Here is a 19886-nt window from a genome sequence, read left to right as displayed (position 1 = left end):
AGAGATAAAGATGAAAGTACACTTCAGTACACAGTACTCTCCATACTGAAACAAAACCATCTGAAAGATCACTTGAGGTGTAGAACTTAGGGATCCTAGTGAGCACAACTGTATGTTCTGAGAACACCCAAAGTACATGATGCAATGTACTTATACAAACAGCCCCTAAACATACCCAGACCCAATGGGGAACTAATTGTTTACATACCATCTACTTGCATTGTGTCAAAGCCCATGTGGGCTCTAAGGGGGCCAGTTTAGGGGCTGGTAGCACAGGCTGGCGATGCTGCTGGGTTTCCTGCACTCAGAGCCAGGGTCTAATTCAACAAGCAGCTGGAGGGAGCAGGAGAAGGTAGTGTGTGTGTGTGTGTGTGTGTGTGTGTGTGTGTGTGTGTGTGTGTGTGTGTGTGTGTGTGTGTGTGTGTGTGTGTGTGTGTGTGTGTGTGTGTGTGTGTGTGTGTGTGTGTGTGTGTGTGTGTGTGTGTGCACGACAGGAAGAGAGGAAGTGAACAGGCTTATTTTGGCCCCGGCCTAGGTCATTATCCCTGGTCATTATCATACTAACGACAGACTGATAATTCATGGTATCCTGGTTGCTTTCCCTCTAAACAGACAGGCACACACACATGCATCTATTAACCTTTTACCATCAAGATCAAATATTTTGTTCAGGCTAAGGTCACAAATACCTCAAAGCATTATGCTATGAGTCAGTTGGGAGACTTGTAAAAGTCAGCAAAAAGTTTTTCAATGTTTTTTGGGAGCTGAGGTTTTTGTCTTAAAATCCCAAATTTCATCATTATGAGTTTCCAAAGGTATCATAACACAAGCATTTTACAAGAAGCCAACCCACTGAGCTGGCAAAAATGCTTACTTGTTTTATTTGCCCTGCAGGTGAATATTCTGGCACTGGAGAGGTTCTGAAGTTGTCATCAGTTTTACTCTCCGAAGATCTATTTTTTCAAGGATAATTGAGCTCTTCAGTATGTACTAGCACAGACTTGTGCATGAATTTATTGCTGTGCATTTTGTTAAATGCTAATACCGGTATATACCTGCAGTAATTGTATTCTACGAATTTGACGTGTGTGTATGTGTGTGTACGTGTGTTTGCAGGTAGTGGTGATGGCGTGAGGAAGGCCCATCATGGCTTTTGAGGGTGTCCTGGTTTCCAAGCTTAGGGCAGCCTGGCTCCTACTGCTCCTCTCCCCCCTCTCCCTGCTCTCCTCCTTGGTCTCCACCCAGGCCCAGGCCCAGGCCCTGCCCTCCTGCCCCAAGAGGTGCAGCTGCCCCGGCCAAAAGGAGGTCCATTGCACCTTCCGCCACCTCACCTCCCCACCACGCAACTTGCCGAAGGACACCGAGAGAGTGAACTTGGGGTATGGGAACAATTAACAAATGAATGAATGTGCAGTGCTGGAATCTTTATTAGTGCCTCAAAAGTGTGAGACTTCTGAAATGGAGTCTGTGCGGCATAGGTAGGAGAATATTGTCTCCAACAAGGTTACTTAATACATAGTAAGTAAGTAAGTACATTTTATTTATAAAGCACACTCTCAACACAGCAAGGCTGACCGAGGTGCCGAACAGAAGCACACAAATAATAATAAAAATACATTTAAAAAACACTATAAAATACATAGTAAAAACAAAATACAAAACAGTCAACAACAGCAAAACAAGTAACATCACAACTCAAGTTGTGGGAAATGCCAGAACATATAAGTGGGTCTTAAGCCTGGATTTAAAAACAGACAATGAATGAGCCTGCCTAATAGACTGGGGAAGCTGATTCCACAGCCTTGGACCAGCAACTGCAAAGGCCCTACATGTGGTGTGATGTGGTGTGGGTTACTGTACAGTACCCATGTGACTGAACAAAACTGGACCTAGAATCTCTATGTCAGTTGATCTGAAGTCCAGACAGACGCATCAGACGCAGATCTCATCCGCTTTTTTCAAAGTCTTAGTTAAGATATCACATGTAGGTTATCTGGTTACTTGGGATAACAGGAGGATAACATGGGTTTGGCACTGAGGTAGAGGATTTATGAAGTTCTTCAGCTCTCTTAAGCTCACTAATAACAACCTACTTGAATCAGCTGAAGAATGTTCTTGTACTAAAGCTAAACAATACATGACCTTGAAAAGGTTCATGCGGTATATGAAGTTGGATTAGTGCCGATATTATAAAAATAAATGATGTGCAATAGAGGTTGATGTAGACTGTAGTGTGCTTTAAGCTGCCAAACTGTTTACATAAGGGAGCTTCTGCTGTTGGAATGGGTCACACTAGTGAGGTCTATTATAAATACCTTGAGCCCACAGAATGGATTACATTATATTTTCAATGTCTAGGGAATTTGTATTCTTTGGGCTCACGACTTGGTTTCTATTTTATAAAGCTTTTACTCATGGGATAGGAATAGCTTAGAGGTAGAGCATTTGACTGCAGATCAAAAATTGCAGGTTCAAATTCCCATCTGTAAGTTGCTTTGGATGAAAGCATAAAAAATACATTTTATGATGGGATGTTGAAAGAAATATCATTCTGGTTAACATGGTTAAAATAGAAAAGCTATAATCCAACTTTATGGAACACCATCTGGTGATAGCTGTATGTTAAAGAAGATAAAAGTGTATTTTGAGAACACTAATTAAGTGAAGTTGATGGCAAAATTATCTTTGGGGTTTTGCACATAAAAAAACAAAACATGGAGGGTGTTTCAGACCATTCGAAACTTGATGTGACTAGTTTCAACTTGTTTAAACATGTTTTTCTTGTGTTGTTGTTTACACCTCGTTACTCATTGCTGCTAACGGGGTGTTTCCTGTGTGTAGCTATAACAGCTTGCAGGCGGTGGAGGGGTCAGAGTTCACACACCTTCGCCTGCTGGAGATGCTCATGCTCCATGGCAACGACATCACGACTGTGTCGCAAGGAGCATTTTACAGTCTTCGGTCGTTACAGGTCAGACCTCTTTTGACCTTGGCTGTTTGTCATTACAAGAAAACAAAACAACATAAAGTGCTGTTTCTATTTTGTGCCAAGAATGCAAGATAACACATTTTTACCACAGTTATTCAGTTTAATATGTTCAGTCTCTCACAGACTTTGCTGATAAAACTCTGTCAATATTAAAAGTTATTTTATTTTTCTAAAGTATTTCTTTCACCCACATAGATTCTGAAACTAAGCTACAACAAGCTGAAGACAGTCACCCCTGGCATGCTTGAGGGCCTGGTCAGCCTGGTTCGTCTTCACCTGGACCACAACATCATCAATTTCATCGAACCCTACTCCTTCACCGGCCTCACCTCCCTGAAGTTACTTCAGCTGGAGGGCAACCAGTTGGCGGACCTCCACCCTCACACCTTTGTGACGCTCTCAATACTGGGCACCTTCTGGGGTTCTGGTCTGCGGTAGGTAGCCATGAATTTGGAATAGCAGTACAAGGGTTGCTGGTCCATATCCAATACACAATTTTATTTTTTTGTAAAAACCCTTTCTACTGAGTTTCTGTGAGTTCCACCAACCAACAGAGCATAACGCATAACTTTAAAAAGAGACCAAATTGAAATTGTAAACTGTGAGAATGTACCAATCTTTCAACACATTTTCCCTGTGAAATTTGAACTCATTTTATTTTCATGTGTGTTTGCTTGTCTAGACACCTCCACCTGTCAGACAATCATCTGCAGTATCTCCAGGCTGCAGTGCTGCAGCCTCTGACCAGGCTGGAGATGCTCACCCTGCATGGAAACCCCTGGACATGTGACTGCCAGCTGCACTGGCTTCTAGAGTGGAACTCCAAACATGAGGGTGAGGATGGATTCATCATACTACCCTCCATTCATATACAAGAGTGCTCGGGTCTGTTTAGTAAGTTCTGCAACAGCATAAGTGAATAATTAATCATTGTGTTTTCACTAAACATGTATAATTAGGACCACGTGAAGGGGCTCTTTGCATGTTCTCTTTTTATAATGTGTCACCATGTTTATGGTTGTCTCCTCAACAGAAATGAAGAAAATGTCATGACAAGCTCGAATAATTACCTTTTTTTTATGTACATGACATTAAACTTCCCCTGATCCTAATCACACAAATAATTAGAAAAACTCTTCTCAGAAATATACTGTTTCTGTTTCCATCTCTTTCTCCTAGGTGTTATCAAGTGTAAAAAGGAACGTGAGTCGGGCTCCAACGAGATATGTGCTGCCTGCTTCTCTCCTCAGCCCCTCAACGGCACCCAGATCCTGGGTTTGACCACCGAGAAGCTCCCCTGCCTGCGGCCCTCCATCGAGTCCCCCCTCAAGCAGTGGGACAGTCCTGGGTGGAACGAGGACGACTCAGAGCCTGACCTTCCCTACACCCGCGACCTGGAACAACCCCTGGGCGCCCTGACCATCGTCCTGTCTGACAGCCACGGCAACACGGCCCACGTCCAGTGCGACGTCCAGCGTCCCAGCGAGAGCAGCTCGTTGTCGTGGGAACCCCTCCGCTCGCCCGGGGAGGTGTCTGTCAACGTGACGCTTGTGAGCGTTCTCGAGTGTGAGATCGACAGGGACGCCTTGCAGAACTTGTGGAGGCTGGTGGCCTACTACTACGAGAGCCCTGCCATTCTAGAACGAGGCCCGCAAAGGGAAGACACCAACCAAACCACATTTAAGTACTCTCAGGCAGTGAACGAGGACTCGCCCTACTTCACTGACCTGAAGGGGCATCTCATGGCCAAACCTACCTGGCTCCTTCAGCCTAGAGTCACTCTCCAGCTTAACAGACGACAGACCACGACTAAGAAACTAGTGCTAGACTTCACTACTGTCATCTTCAAACATGTCGGAGGTCGAGGGCAACAGGAAGAGGAAGATGGTGTAGACGACATCACTTCCTCCTGGGCACTGATACGGCGAGGGCGGGAAGGGCGGATCCAGACCATCCTGGAGGGGTCAGAGGTCAATCTGGAGTGTGACGTCATTAGCTCTGCGTCGTCACCGACGGTGCAATGGATGCTACCCGACCTCTCAATCCTGGAGGCTTCCAACGCAGTCATGGCCGTGTCGGAGAGAGGAGGGCTCGTGATCGGCAACGTCAGCGTGTCGGACGCCGGTTTGTACCACTGTCTGGTGCGCTCTCAGGTGGGGGTGGATGTAGTGCCCGTCAGGCTGACCGTCAAGGAGCGCCTCCTCAGCCCCAACGCTCTCAACGGGAAGAAGATGACCGTGAAGAGCGGAGAGTCCCTCTCCCTGCCCTGCTCCGTGACCTCCACCCTGCCCAGCCTCACCAACTGGTACCTGCCCAACCACCACCCCTTGCTGCCCTCCCAGCAGGCTGGGAAGGTGTCAGTGACCCTCAACGGCACCCTCCTGATCGGAAAGGTGGGTCATGAAGACGCGGGGGAATACAGCTGCGTGGCCTCGAACCTGTATGGGGTGGACATGCTCTCTCACCTGTTGGTTGTCATGGAGGACAGAGAGGAGGAAAAGACAGGTGCTGTGGACACAGAGAGAGGAAAAGTCCTCCTGTTGGTAGAAGAGGAGGAGGAGGAGGAGGAGGAGGAGGAGGATAGAGAGGGGTCAGGGTTCCAGGAAATCATACGCCATTACACCACGCAGTCTCCCAAAAGGTTGGGCGGCGGACAGCAGAGGAATGCCGGAGGCGGTCTACGTCCTGGAATGAAAGGGAAAAGAGTAAAGGATAGTAAGAGGAAACCAAATAAATCTGTGAAGGAGCTAGACCCAAACCGCTGGGCTGAGATCCTTGCTAAAGCTAATGCCAAAGCTCCAACTGCACAGTCGACAGCCCCACCACTCACTGTGCCCTCGACCAAAACAGCAACTAAGATGACAACCGAAACCACTGTTACTACTCCTACAACTACTGCTGCTCCAACAACTACTGCTGCTACTACAACCACTGCTGCTACTACAACTAGCCCTCCACCAGAAACAACTCCTGAAAAGAACCCTATGGAAACAGTTGATACAACAAGTAAACCTCCTACTAAAAGTAAAAGTAAAGTAGTAACTGTCACTCAAACTCCACATCTACCAATCACACGGACAAAGGACAAGCATGTGGGAGAGGGGAGAGTGGGCCCAAAAATGCCTCCTGGCTGGACGAACCGACGCAGGCCCCCTTACAGACGTGGGAGACCACCACTGAGACCAGTCCATCCTTTAAAACCCTCAACAAACAAGCCCCAGAGGATCCTCCCACTACCTTCAACTGTAACCACAGCGACAACGACAACAGAGGCAACATCAAAGGAGGACGACCAGAATCCAGATGAATCAGACCATTCCAAAAGAGTGGACAGTAATAACAAGCCTGTATCAACTTTATCAATTGACAATGATAAAGAGGAGGGTAACGATGACAGCGAACCCCACGGTGCAACTGGTAAACCCGATATCATTCACGTAAAATCTACAGTGGGTAAGGAAAGTGTCATATCTACTAGGCAACATGTTTCCAGACCAAACATTATCCCCACACCAGAACCTCATATCAGACCAGAACCAACCACCAAGGTGTACATAGTCGAACAAGGCCGAGATAGCTCCATTGAGGAGGAGGTTGTCAAACAGACGGGCAACAAAAAGCTAACAATACCACAGTTAGCCACAACAACGCCATCCCCTACTTTCAATTATGAAATGAACTTCAAGCCCCCACCTTCACATCATGCTGTTACAATGGCAACATCTGTCTTGAGAAACCTTGATGTGTCAGAGAGCAAAACAGCGCAGAACCCAGAGACGTATTCGATAAACAAACATGAGTCCCACTCTCCATCAAGACACAAGGAGGATGACACACCTCCGAAGACGTCAATAACGCATGATAATCCTTCCAGGCAAGATATACAGAGACACTACCACACCAACAGAGACAGAAAAAAAGAGGTGGAAGAGAACTTTAAACCGATTACAGAGAGTCCTGGGTACCCCAAGGCCCTTCCAGTCCACCCCTGGATGCACCAGCACAACCAGAGGAGGGGCCAGACACTGCCGTCTCCACGCTCCCCCTATCACACACCACAAAAGCCATCCTTTCACTACCCTGGGGGGTCACGGGTTCAGGAGGGCCCGCTTCCTGTCGGCACACACCGACCCCGGCCCATCCCCCATCTGTGGGGTCAGGGGTCATGGGTGACCAATCGACCAGAAATCACTGCTGAGACCGTCAAGCCCACGGCTTTTATCTCTGGTTCCTCGGGTCCCCACGTCGCACCACACGACCCCCTGACCCCCCAGACCCCCCAGACCCCCCTCATCAGTCAAACCCGAGACCTTCTCCTGCTCTCAAAGCTCAGGAACAGATACAGGCAAGCTCAGCTCGACCGCATCGCCCAACTGGGAAAGCGAGTCACACCCAGGCCCAGGGTGGTCCACCCTACCCCTCGTCCCAAGCTGCCAGTTATAACCACCCCCACCCACCTCTCCTGGCTTGTCCCTGCCACCACATCTCCCCCCCTCCCCAGGCTGCACCCTACGGCCAGCATCCTGCACGGCAGCCACTGGAACCACGGCCGCTGGAGTCCTCCTCAGAAGCAGGGAAGCGTGCTGCCGTTCCCAGGCCTGATGGGGAACGGGGGGAAACCCCGGATCACCACGGTGAACACCGTCAGTGTGTCTGCTCTGGCCGAAAGCGACGTGTTCCTGTCCTGCGAGGTGTCTGGTGACCCTGCTCCGGCCCTATCCTGGACCAAGGTCTCCACAGGTACAGCAAACACTAGCATTGAAGACAAGCATAGACTTTAATACTACTATTAAACATGACTCTTTGTAATTCTTAGTAAATCTTAGTAATTGCATCCCCCTTCACCCAAGTAAGAACAGAGGCATTTTGAGAACATAGAGGCCTTATTATTTTGAATATTGTGCACACAGCTAAAGGACATTAGCCACAGTACCCCTCTTAGTTTCCAGTCATGCATGACTGTTACCCCCACGTGGACGATATTTCCTTGGGACTTGGGAAACCCTAGACAAGGCCTCTTTACGACATTCACATTTATGACATGGAACTAAATCATCGTTTCTCTTCTCTCTTTTTTTTTCTCTTTCCTCCCTTCTCTGTCATCAACAGGTGCAACCATCCCAGCAAACACCAAACACGGACCTAGGTTTGAGGTCCTCAAGAATGGGACTTTTGTCATTAAAACTGTCCAGCTCCAGGACAGGGGCCAGTACCTCTGCACAGCACAGAACAGATTTGGGTCAGACCGGATGGTTGTCACTTTGGCTGTATTGACCCAACCTCCCAGGATCCTCACCCCACCCCTCACAGAGGTGTCTGTCTACCTGGGAAAGTCAATAAGTCTCGACTGCCTCGCCTCAGGAAAACCCCCCGCTCAGATCTCTTGGATCCTTCCCGATAGGACATTTGTGCGAGATGTGGGTATAAATATGAACCGGATGGGGGCTTTGCTCCTCCCTAATGGAACCCTAAGGATCCAATCAGCTGACTTTTCCAATAAAGGTGACTACAAGTGCATTGCCAGCAACGCTGCGGGAGCAGACACAGTAACCTATCACGTCCACGTAGCTGCCCTTCCCCCCACCATCACAGAGGGGGGGGCCGAGAGCATTACCATACAGCCGGGGAAGAGTGTGTTTGTGCATTGCTCTGCAAAAGGAGAGCCCATGCCTGCATTGAAATGGACTGTTGCCACTGGGGTGCACGTTAAGCCTTCCCAGTTTCTCGGCCGCCGGCTCTTTGTCTTCCCCAATGGAACGCTTTACATCCGGAACATCTTGCCGGTCGATGCCGGGAAGTACGAGTGTTCCGCAACCAATGCTGTGGGTGTAGCTAGGAGAACTTTAAATCTGGAGGTGAGGCAGGACCAGCCCGACCTGAGGAAGCCGCCCCTCTCTCCTTCCCCCTCACTATGGCACGTGGTCTCACGCCCCACCCAGCAGCACAAGGTCACGGCCATGTACGGGTCCACTGTCTACCTCCACTGCCCTGAGTCCACAAGCTCTCCCAGAGGCACAGTTTGGCAACTGCCATCGAAAACAATATTGGAACATCGTTACAGGTACAGAATACGAATTTCGGTTTTTAATTTGTTATTCAGATGAAGTATGTTGCTGATACCGATTTGAAAGAATGTGGTTATCAGACAGCCAATTTTGCAGGGTCATTTCGCAAATGTCAGGGTCAAAAACATATCATTATCTTCCCTTCAGAAATAGAACTGGAGTTTCTGTCCAGTAAATCAAACAAATGTATCCTTCAATGACTTTGGGTTACACAAAAAATCTATGTAGCAACATAACTATTCAGAGTCATATTCCAAACTAATATATGCACATCAATGGGATGACAGCTTCTCAGAAACCAACATGCTGTACATAATTTTCTTTTTAATCATGTCATAAATAAATAAACCTTGCACAAATATGAACATAACTAACAAATGGTTGAGTGTACCTTCAACACGTCTCTCCTTCTGTTCTCCCTCTAGTCCTGAGAGACCAATGAAGGCTTTTCCCAACGGAACCCTCCGGATCCTGCAGCTGACAGAGCTGGACGGCGGCAGCTACCTGTGCATGTTCCAGCGGCCCAACGGAGACGACATGGAGCTCTTCCAGGTGGAGGTGCTCATGACTCCGCCCAGGATCGAGCACCTGGGCGCTGCCCAGAAGAGAGTCACCTACGGGGAGAACTTCCAGGTCGACTGCGTGGCCTCCGGCCTCCCCGACCCAGAGGTGACCTGGAGCCTGCCAGACGGAACCATGATCAACAATGCCCTCCAGTCAGACGACAGTGGCGCGCGCACACGCCGCTACGTCATCTTCGGCAATGGGACGCTGCTGCTTCAGCAGATGGGGAAACAGGATGAAGGGGACTACACCTGCTATGCAAAGAACAAGCTGGGAGAGGACGAGAGAAAGGTTAGCGTCAAGGTCGGTCCAGAGGCCCCAAGGATCACCAGGGCCCAGTCTTCACTCACCGCCAGACTGGGAGAGTCTGCCTCTCTGGCCTGCCCGGCAACTGGGGAGCCTCCTCCGAGCATCGTATGGCTCGCCCCCAACAATGAGGTCATATCCACTTATACCAGCACGTACCTGATACTGTCTGACGGGACTCTGGTGATTAAAAAGGTGACCACGGCCGACCAAGGGAAATACACGTGCGTGGCACGGAATTCGGTCGGAGAAGATGTGAAGAACGTGAAGCTGGAGGTAGAGGCAAGATCACCCCATATCAACGAACAAGGTGGGAGGAGCAGTGTGAAACTTCTGGCTGTTTCTTACCAGACGACCCTACTGGACTGTAAAGCCACTGGCAAACCAGAGCCCCATCTCACATGGACCACACCCTATGGCCTTTCCCTGCCCACCCCTTACATGGGTGGACGCTTCCAGGTTCACAAAAACGGAAGTCTGGAGTTGAGAGGGCTGAGAAAGAGTGATGAAGGGCGTTACATCTGTCTAGCCAAGAACCAATTTGGCGAGGCGAGCCTGTCTGTGGACCTGGAGGTGGCATCGTTAGCCGAGAAGCCGAGCTTCCCAATGCCCAACATTGAGATCTTGCCCATCAAACAAGACGGAGGTGCTGTCGTGCTGGAGTGCCCGGCCCGCGGTAAACCAAACCCAGAGTTTGTTTGGATCCTACCCAATGGCACAGCCATGTCGCCTGGTGCCCAATTCCAACGTTTCACCCATTACCCAGGAAACGGGACTCTGCGTATCTCCCGGCCAGTGGCAACCGACAAAGGGGTCTACCGTTGCCTGGCTAAAAACGTGGCTGGACTTGCCGAGAAGCGTTATGCCTTAGAGGCAGGGAGGAAGCCAATCATCCGTGGCACAACAGGGGGTATGAAGATTACTTACGGCCACAGCCTGAACCTGCCTTGCACTGTGGATGCCTGGCCGCAGGCCGCCATTACATGGACCCTCCCGAATGGCTTGGTGCTTGACAAGACCCAGTCGATTGGAAGAGTGATGTTTCTGGCCAATGGTACGCTCCTGCTCAGAGAGATTGCCACCTTTGACAGAGGGACCTATGTCTGCAAAGCCACAAACACATTTGGCTCCTCCACATTGTCTTACCCTGTCGCAGTGATGGTTTATCCCCCACGAATAACTAGTGCACCTGCTTCCATCACTAGAGTGAAGAGGGGAACGCCAGTGACTTTGAGCTGTGTGGCAGCGGGCATACCCAAACCCGATATTACCTGGACTCTGCCTGGGCGTACCACCCTGGTGCCCAACAACCGTTTTACTGCCCAGGGAGGCATCCACATGGCGGAGGACGGGAGCCTGGTCCTCCAGGATCCAGGACTTATGAACTCAGGGATTTACAAATGCAACGCTAAAAATGCGCTGGGAACTGACTTCAAAGCCACGTATGTGCAAGTGATCTGAGTTAGTGGTATTAAACAGTGAACAATACCTTTAAGCAATCTCCAAGAATTATATCTCAATGTAATTCGAATTCTGGAGAGCAATGTGGGTCCACATTGCATTGCATAACCATGACATTCATGTCCATGTTAGAGGCAGTAAAGATTATGACACAAATATCACAGAAGGTGTGAAAAGAAACTTTGGCTATGATTATTCACAAACATATCAACTCTCTGAACCCACATAAAGTGGTTCCAATGAACGTTTAGTGTGCCTTTAGATATCTTATTGTCTTTTTATTTATAAAGTTTGTAAATAAATAACTATATACTGTTTCAAACTTTATGGAGCCGGTTTCCTTAACACTTATTATGCGTAGTACGCTCCCTTTTCAGTGGAGACTGAATTGACAATGGACAGTAGACTTGGTTTTCTCAGAGTCTGAGTATAACCATACATCTGTATTTGTTTTTTACATTTAGTCTGCTCATCTTACAGGTGCTTAGTGTCCCTTCACATTAGTCACACAATAAATGTGAATCCTTTCTGTGTGTGTACGCTCTCTGTAAACTGTGCAGATCTCAGTCTGGGGCATGCTTTGGGGTTTGATGCTGACCACTCAGAACAAACAGGCCTTTCACAGTGAGAGCAGAGGAAAGCTTTGTGAGACACAAATGTTAGAATTGTTCACAAGTGCTAATCAAAATGGACACAGCAACTAATTCTCCTCGGTTTTGAGGAGACATGAATTTGACTAACAGTATAGTCAACCTGCATCACAAAATCTCCAAGGCCTGCGGATCACCCAAATAAGCTTTGCAGATGTGGAGGTAGGCTATTGGTTTACGTTCTAAAGAAATAGGATGATGCCAGTCTTTTTTTATTTTTTTATTTTTATTAAAAACGTAAATCACAAGTAACCTGTGCTAGAAATATTAGTTTACCCTTATTTATATTTTTTTGCTATTTATCATGCGTTATGACATTCTTACAAAAAAAGCCATATTTGTTCTTCTCTTAGTTTAAAACAGACTTTTGAAATAGTGAGCAAGGCTGTTCTTAAGATAATCGACTATTCTTTCAGGAGAGTGCAGGCGACTCGTCAGGGAGTGGGTCGCTGTTATTGTTGCCCTGCCTCACCTTCCCCCATCCTCGAGATCAGTCGGTGTACACAACTGTATACATCATTTTAACGTAATATGGCAAATGAATCTCTTGAGAATGACAAAGCAACGGCTGCAACCGGAAACTCGAGAATTGCAAACCTCACATCATCTATGGATCTCAGCACATCGTTAGATTTAAGTGTTCAAACTAGAATATTTAAGATTATAGTAATCGGGGATTCAAATGTCGGCAAGACCTGTCTCACATTCCGCTTCACCGGGGGAAGCTTTCCTGAGAAGACAGAGGCGACGATCGGTGTGGATTTCAGGGAGAAAGCCGTCGAGATAGAGGGCGAAAAAATTAAGGTATGGAGGCGGATTGTGACAAGGCCAGTCTTTGTTTGCGTTAAAGAAGTGTTGTTTATATTGCTAAAACCTATATTCTTTAGGTCTACGTCAAGGAATAAAACATGTTATAATCATAGACAATTTATTTGATTTTGCCATATCGTAGGCTATTATTAAGAAACAATGACTTGCAGTTATATCAATGACATTGCATTGCATATTATAGATCAAATGAAATCCTAACAAATCATCAGCTCAACTGCCCCTTGCATCTGCCCAGATCACAGTCAGCTGGTTCCTACTACACTGAGTCTGCAACCTTTAAACGCCCCTGACTACCTACTTGCCATATCTAATCTACAGTCATAATCAAAATGCAGAGAAGACATATCCTAGATAAGTTCTTGTAATTTGTATTGTTTCTTCGCCCATTTGTACTCACCCCCTGCCCAGAATGACTCAATCCTACAAGAACAACCAACCATGTTACAATGCTCAAAGTATTTGAGTATATGCTTTGACCCTGCTTAACAGCTAAATCAATGTGGCATTCATGTCCAAATGTAAATGAATGTCTCTCTGCCTCATTCAAATGGAAATAATAGCATGAAGCTACAGACATTCACAATAACAATGCTATGGTTATATTTCCTTTAAATAATGTCAAGTCTGATATAGTAGCTGTAATGCTGGCTCACTTGTAAATCCTAGATCTCTACACATGTCCAAAGAATGTAGGGGGGTAGATAGAGTTGCTTTTAACTTAATCCAGCAGATCACAGTGCATACTGTCATTTACAACTTCAGATCATGAAAATGTACGATAAATAATTTCTTTGGTCATGGTTTCCTCTGATCTCTGCCTCCGCAGGTACAAGTGTGGGACACGGCAGGTCAGGAGCGCTTCAGAAAGAGCATGGTGGAACACTACTACCGCAACGTCCACGCCGTGGTCTTTGTTTACGATGTCACCAAGATGGCCTCCTTCCAGAACCTAAAGACCTGGATCCAGGAGTGCAACGGGCATCGGGTCTCATCGGCTGTGCCACGTGTCTTAGTGGGCAACAAATGCGATCTGACAGAGCAGATCCAGGTGCCCTCCAACACAGCCCTCAAGTTTGCAGACGCCCACGGAATGCTGCTGTTTGAGACGTCGGCAAAAGACCCCAAGGAAAGCCAGAATGTGGACTCTATCTTTATGTGTCTGGCGTGCCGCCTTAAGGCCCAGAAGTCCTTGCTCTATAGGGATGTGGAGAGGGAGGACGGCAGGGTGAGGCTCTCGCAGGACACACAAGATGTGAAAAACAACTGCCCCTGTTGAGGAGGAGGGTGTGTGTGTGTGTGCGGGGGGGGGGGGGGGGGGGGGGTACTGTACTATGTGGAGGTTCCACTGCCCTGCACTGTGAAACCCTTGCTGCCATGGCTACACTTCCTATTTCAGTATTACCCCATCTGACTTGAATGGAACAATCTGACCGTTCCATGAACAGCGTCAAAGAGAGATGGTACTAACATTAGTGTCTCTGAAAAGAATGTGCCTGCAGTTACAGTATTTCCGTTTAATTTAAATGAAACTGAATTAAGTCTACTGATTTTTCTTCACCCTTTAACCTTATTCAGTTTTATTATGGCTTTTGTTTGTGCTGATGATGCAGTGACATGGAAAGTTTTTCTTTGCTTTCAGTTTCTACTAAAGCCTTAAGAGAGGTCATCTAGTTGTTATAAAAATGTTATTTATTAACCTTTTGAGTTGAACATTTACATTTTTGCTATCAGTATTGCAGTTTCACAGACTATACTGTACCACATAATAAAAGGGACTCCTCAGAATGTGCAACATTTGACTTTCATCACTAACATATCTGTGCAGTGATTCACAGGGAGTTGTAGTCTTTTTCCATATTATCTGTCATCTTTGCCATTTGTTTTCATCATTATAACATCACCGATACTCTTGATAACCCTGCTGTATGGCTAATCTCGTGGGTCCGGAAGCAATTTTCCTATTTCTGTTTTTGTTCAAGCTAATCATATTCCCTCTTCCTAATGCCTACTGGAGTCTTTTCTGCTTGCAGGTCTTGCAGGTCTACCTGTCTTGGGAGTTCTCTGTTCACTTATTGTATCATCCATCATATTCCAGACTCGAAGGCCTCTCAAAATCAATGTGACTTCTGTATCTGGCTCAAATTAAATATTCAATAAGACGTGTCTATTCAATGTGTTTTGGAGTTGCTTAAAATTGATAGCATGTAAGAAAAATGATCATTGTATTGGAAAATGTTAAACTACAAAGCCTAAGTGTGGATTGTAGATATCTACTATTTAGATCAAAGCAACTCATAACCAAGGTCTGCTATTTGTGAATAATGTTTCCATTTACTCGAATAAAGTTAGACATAGTCAATTATATCCAATTCAAATGTCCATACCTTAGATTTATTTGGGAGTTAAGTGACCCCAATAGTCTTTTTATCTTGTTCATGAAATTTCAATATGCAAAAAGAAAAAAGAAATATATAAATCAAGTTAGTCATCATCCAACAAGTTCAGGGGCTCAGCATTGCAGGGTCATCCCAGCAGAAACTGAATGATGAGTATTTCCTTTCACCACAAGATGTCAGCCTAGAACCTAAGAAGGCAAACTGCTGCCATCTTGTGGCCATCGAAAATAACACCAGGGCACTGTCATCATCGCTTGAATTAGTAGCTATACAAATTTATACATGGATGTTAAACATACTTGTTCCTGGAGTTTACCGAGTTATAAATTGTCTTGTTCTTTGAATTGTTTACCCAACTTCTCCAATGAATCTAGGTTGTTCAGTCACCATCTTCAGTCAAATATTTGTAAACTATGCAGCAGGTTATGTAGGTTCTGTATTTATGACATGTTCAGTGAAGGTGGAAGTTTTTTATCATTTTCCCTTTATTATTCCATGTCTGTTTACACGTAACACATTTTGTCAAGATGTGATGATACATTTTTTATTTGCTAACCTAATAATTGCACAACCTATGCTTAATTGATCAATGTTAGCCATGTGTGAATCACGCGATGGCTAAAATGGGGGATACTACTTTCAAAACTGGCAACCCTGGATGGTTATGTCGTAAGCATGTGGCTAACTTGCTAGATCCCGACTTCGGCAGAAAGGAAGTCGTTTGGCAGGTGTCTGAGTTGTCTTGAGCAATAGACTCGGTATACAATTGAATTTTAGGTGTGTGATACGGGACGCCTGTCCCTGGCCCTGGACATGGCCGAGTACAGTCAAACGGGCATTTTGACAGCAGTGCTGCTGTTTACAGTTGTCACGGTACGAGACATTTATGTTGGCAGGAACATGATGACTCAACATCAGGCCCCTGGCAGCCTGGATGTGTCGGGTGAAAGCTTGCGCGATGTCGACTCACAGAAGCCGGGCAAGCATAGTCTCTACACTGGGCCTGTGCTTAAATTTCAATATTGGTAAGCTGGTAAAAATTTGACAACCTAGCTAGTGTTAGCTAAGGTAAAGTGTACAGCTACTCACTTTCAATGTGTAGCTCATGTACAGTACCGTACTTGCTAGTTTGAACAAGATGACTAGCTAGCTATCACTAGTACTAGTAGCTTACTTGGACTAGCTACCTAACTAGGCTAGTTAGCCTAGCTACCGTAAATTAAGCTGGCAAGCGCTTACATTAGCATTTAGCATGTAAAACACTCGAATTTGACTTTTGTAAAAGGTCCATGCTAGCTAGCACACTAGTTCAATGCTGCCTAACCAAATATGTGTCAGTACCATTAAGTTAGCTAAAGAGCTAGCCCCCCGACTACTACTACTACTAGGCGTGCTACGAGGCTGTGATGGGGAGCCAGCTAGCTGTACTGTACCGAACTAGCATTAAAACCCGTTAAGGAGTAGCGTCACACATGTGTGATTCTGAACATTCCAACCGACTATTTTCCGATAGACAAAAACTATAGTATGGCTTCAAAATTTACAATTAGGAGGATAACAAGTAACACTAGCAGGTAGTAGCATTGCTACGAGTATTATGCTAGGTTGCTAGGTAACGGAAGCTAACTAAAACTAGCTAGCTTCCGTTTTGGAAAAATAACTCACTCCTTAAAAGGTTAGCTCTACGCTAATCCAGCTAGTCAACTAGTCAGCTGGTGTTACAAAATAAAAAGGTTTATAGCGTAAATATTCACACAGACCTTACAGTACTCGTACAGTAAAGCGTCATCTTAAGTAAAGGGCATCCTGACACCTTGAATCTTGTTTGTATTTGTTTGTTTCTTGTAGTATCTCTTGAGGGTACAGCAAGGTGTTCCAGGAGTATTCCCGGTCCATCACCCAGTTGTACCCGGACATCAATATTGAGGGAGAAAACTACCCTCCAACAACCTTCAACAAGTAAGAGTAATCATTATTGCTGGGAAATGGATTCTCATTGTCAGAGCTTGATATTTGGGGTTTACAAGTGGGTCCATGCTGTCCAGTGCTGTGCCCCTGCTAATGTTGTGGTCGTTTTGTTTTTCTACAGGTATGTCGGGACCTTTGCTTCCTACTTCAAGCTCCTAGCCATAGCACTTATTGTGAGTGGGCAGAACCCTTTCCCCATGCTAGGATGGGAAACTCCTCGCGTTTGGATCTGGAGTCAGGAAAACAAGGTGCAGCCATAGTGAACTCCTGAACCCTACTGTCTTACATAGGAGGTTGAATTCTGCAATGTGTTATACATAGATGTCTAATGTGTATACATATCTTCCAGATTTTCTCCTGCCTTATGACCTTCTTCCTCAGTAACATGTTGGAGACTCACTTCTTGTCTACTGGAGCCTTTGAGATCACACTCAACGGTCAGTTTAACAGCAGACCACAATTAAATAGCACCTTTCAGATTTTTGATATAGACTTTGAATTTTCCAATATGTTAGATCATTCATATTAGTGGTAGTAGGTACTTTATTGATCCCCTAGGGGAGATTGCTGTATTGCAGCAGGAAAGAATAGGAAATAGGAACAAGAAATCTAAATAAAATTAAAAACTGTTTACCAATACTTCATATGCAATATACAAAGAAAAGAGATACAAAACAAATGCCCATTGCTAAAGATACACAGGGTTTCACACGGGGTAAAACACTGGGTTAAATCACGGGGCGTCATACCATGTACAAAACAATTTAATGTGTGACACACATGGGTAATACACATGTACAAAACTATTTACAAAACTGTTTAATGCAGACGACACACAGGGAAACACGTGCCATTTAACCTCATCCATTAACTCTTTTTTCATTTTCTGTAGATGTTCCAATCTGGTCCAAGTTGCAGTCAGGCAATGTTCCCAACATACAGGAACTTTTCCAGATCCTGGACAACCACATGAAGATGAGCCAAGTGGATAAGATCACCTACCCCTCCCCGTAGTTATGCTGGCATTAACGTTAAGGTTTGCAGGTACTAGAAACCCTTCATTACTGAAGCAATATAGCCAGCATTTACACTAGGAATTCACACGAAGAGGACTTTGTTGAACCATCTGATTTCTATACATAACTAACAGCCTTCCCCATCTATACATCTTCTCCCTCAGGTTTGCGGGGCTTGTGTCAGTGTCCTGGGTCAGTGGAACAGTGTCTGTTGGTGTTTATGAAGGCCTAGTCTGCAAGCAGCTGTCTGTGAGACCAGGCTGGATGTCCCCACCATCACCCCACTCTCCCTCTGCCTATGGAACTGGCATTTGACCTTGTGACCGCAGTCTCAACAAGCACTCCACCATCACTCTCCATCCACGTGCTGCATTGGATGCCAAGAGATCACACCTCAGAGAAAAACATGTTTCATATACATGAAGTTTGTAACACTTTGATTTAGCTTCTCAAGAGTAATAGATCTTAAACTTGAGTGCCCAACTTAGAAGCACCTGCAAGTCCAGCTAAATCGAGATACTGCATGTTTCAAATGTTTGAAATAGGTTTTCAACCCTGGTCTACAGAGACAGCATCATTCATTTATTTTAGGAAAAAAAAAAGGTTTTAGAGGTAATTGTCAGTAATGTGTGTGTTTGTCCCTCCAGGCTATACTATAGATGGTAAGGGTAACAAGGCAATTGGTGGTTTTACACTGCTGTATGCAATGTATTTTGTATTGGGTTGTTTTCAGGTTAACCGCTCTGTGTCAAACACCCATCCTCCCTACATACCAGTTCTCCACCCCTTTCTCCCAACAGGTTCTCTAGTCTACACTCTAATCTGATATTAATGTCCAGGATTGGTCTGAATTTTAATGCTCAGATCAATCCTATGCATTCTTCAGTGTGCACCGAATGAAAATGGATGGAGAATTGGAAAGCAGGGAAGTCTTATTCCTTCTAACTTGTGGTACTGCAGGATAATTGGGACTGTATTGGTATTGTCCTGTGTGAGTTTACAAAATCAGTTCTGTTGGAACTGAAGGGTAGAAATGTTATGTTTGATTGTGCTTGGCTTTGTGTGCAGCTTAGATAATTGTTCAAATGGTCAGTAACAGAAATGGTTTTGTTTTCATTTCTGTGGGAGAACATGAATCTCGGTGAACAGTTTCTTATCTCTACTTTAAGTGGTTCTTTTGTCTGCTCTATTTTCATTAGTAAGGCTTGGTATGTATGAAACTGCAAACTGAATACACTTGTATGGTACTGAGTTTTAAAAAACCCTCCTCCCATTGAGTTTGACTATCTGTTGCACTTATTGTTCCATGGGGCATGAGAAAGTCCCCTTGATGCTTGTGTGCTTGTTTTTGTATCAAGTCAAACAGTGTGGAGCTATATCTCAAGGATTAGATCTTTAACCTTATAACTTAATAAACATTCTCAATGATTCAGCATGTCTACTTTTTCATTTGTAAATTATTTGTGATTAGGTTTGTATTCACAGTTTTGTGCAGTATCTATTACCATCAAAATGCATACGATTTTTTTTTTTTGTGCGGAAAAGGTGTGCACACTTGGGCTTCAAATACCATAATGTAGTGAAAAAGCTTCTATAGAAGCAAATCAGTGACATGTTTTGAATTTTAAAAGGCATTGAAT

The 19886-nt window shown here is 45.4% G+C and overlaps 3 protein-coding genes across 3 annotated transcripts; all 3 read left to right on the top strand.

Moving 5' to 3' along the window:
• Positions 1 to 1146: 1146 nt before the first annotated feature.
• On the top strand, positions 1147 to 12015 carry si:ch211-159i8.4 (matrix-remodeling-associated protein 5). Its single transcript, XM_067247679.1, has 7 exons — positions 1147 to 1379; positions 2842 to 2971; positions 3185 to 3423; positions 3672 to 3823; positions 4169 to 7729; positions 8099 to 9050; positions 9480 to 12015. The coding sequence occupies exons 1-7, from the start codon at positions 1147 to 1149 to the stop codon at positions 11383 to 11385; spliced, it is 7173 nt and encodes a 2390-aa protein (XP_067103780.1). The 3' UTR covers positions 11386 to 12015.
• A 551-nt stretch (positions 12016 to 12566) lies between these two features.
• On the top strand, positions 12567 to 14143 carry rab33a (RAB33A, member RAS oncogene family). Its single transcript, XM_067247781.1, has 2 exons — positions 12567 to 12839; positions 13693 to 14143. The coding sequence occupies exons 1-2, from the start codon at positions 12567 to 12569 to the stop codon at positions 14140 to 14142; spliced, it is 723 nt and encodes a 240-aa protein (XP_067103882.1). The 3' UTR covers position 14143.
• Positions 14144 to 15970: 1827 nt separating this feature from the next.
• Positions 15971 to 19678, top strand: selenot2 (selenoprotein T, 2). The gene is made up of 6 exons (XM_067248367.1): positions 15971 to 16287; positions 17111 to 17221; positions 17352 to 17478; positions 17580 to 17667; positions 18123 to 18274; positions 18411 to 19678. Exons 1-5 carry the CDS (start codon positions 16076 to 16078, stop codon positions 18242 to 18244), a joined length of 660 nt encoding a protein of 219 aa, XP_067104468.1. The 5' UTR covers positions 15971 to 16075; the 3' UTR covers positions 18245 to 18274; positions 18411 to 19678.
• Positions 19679 to 19886: the final 208 nt, after the last annotated feature.

The sequence above is a fragment of the Osmerus mordax genome, chromosome 12 (genome assembly GCF_038355195.1).
Source record: "Osmerus mordax isolate fOsmMor3 chromosome 12, fOsmMor3.pri, whole genome shotgun sequence".
NCBI lineage: Eukaryota > Metazoa > Chordata > Actinopteri > Osmeriformes > Osmeridae > Osmerus > Osmerus mordax.
This window is presented reverse-complemented; position numbering and strand designations above follow the sequence as displayed.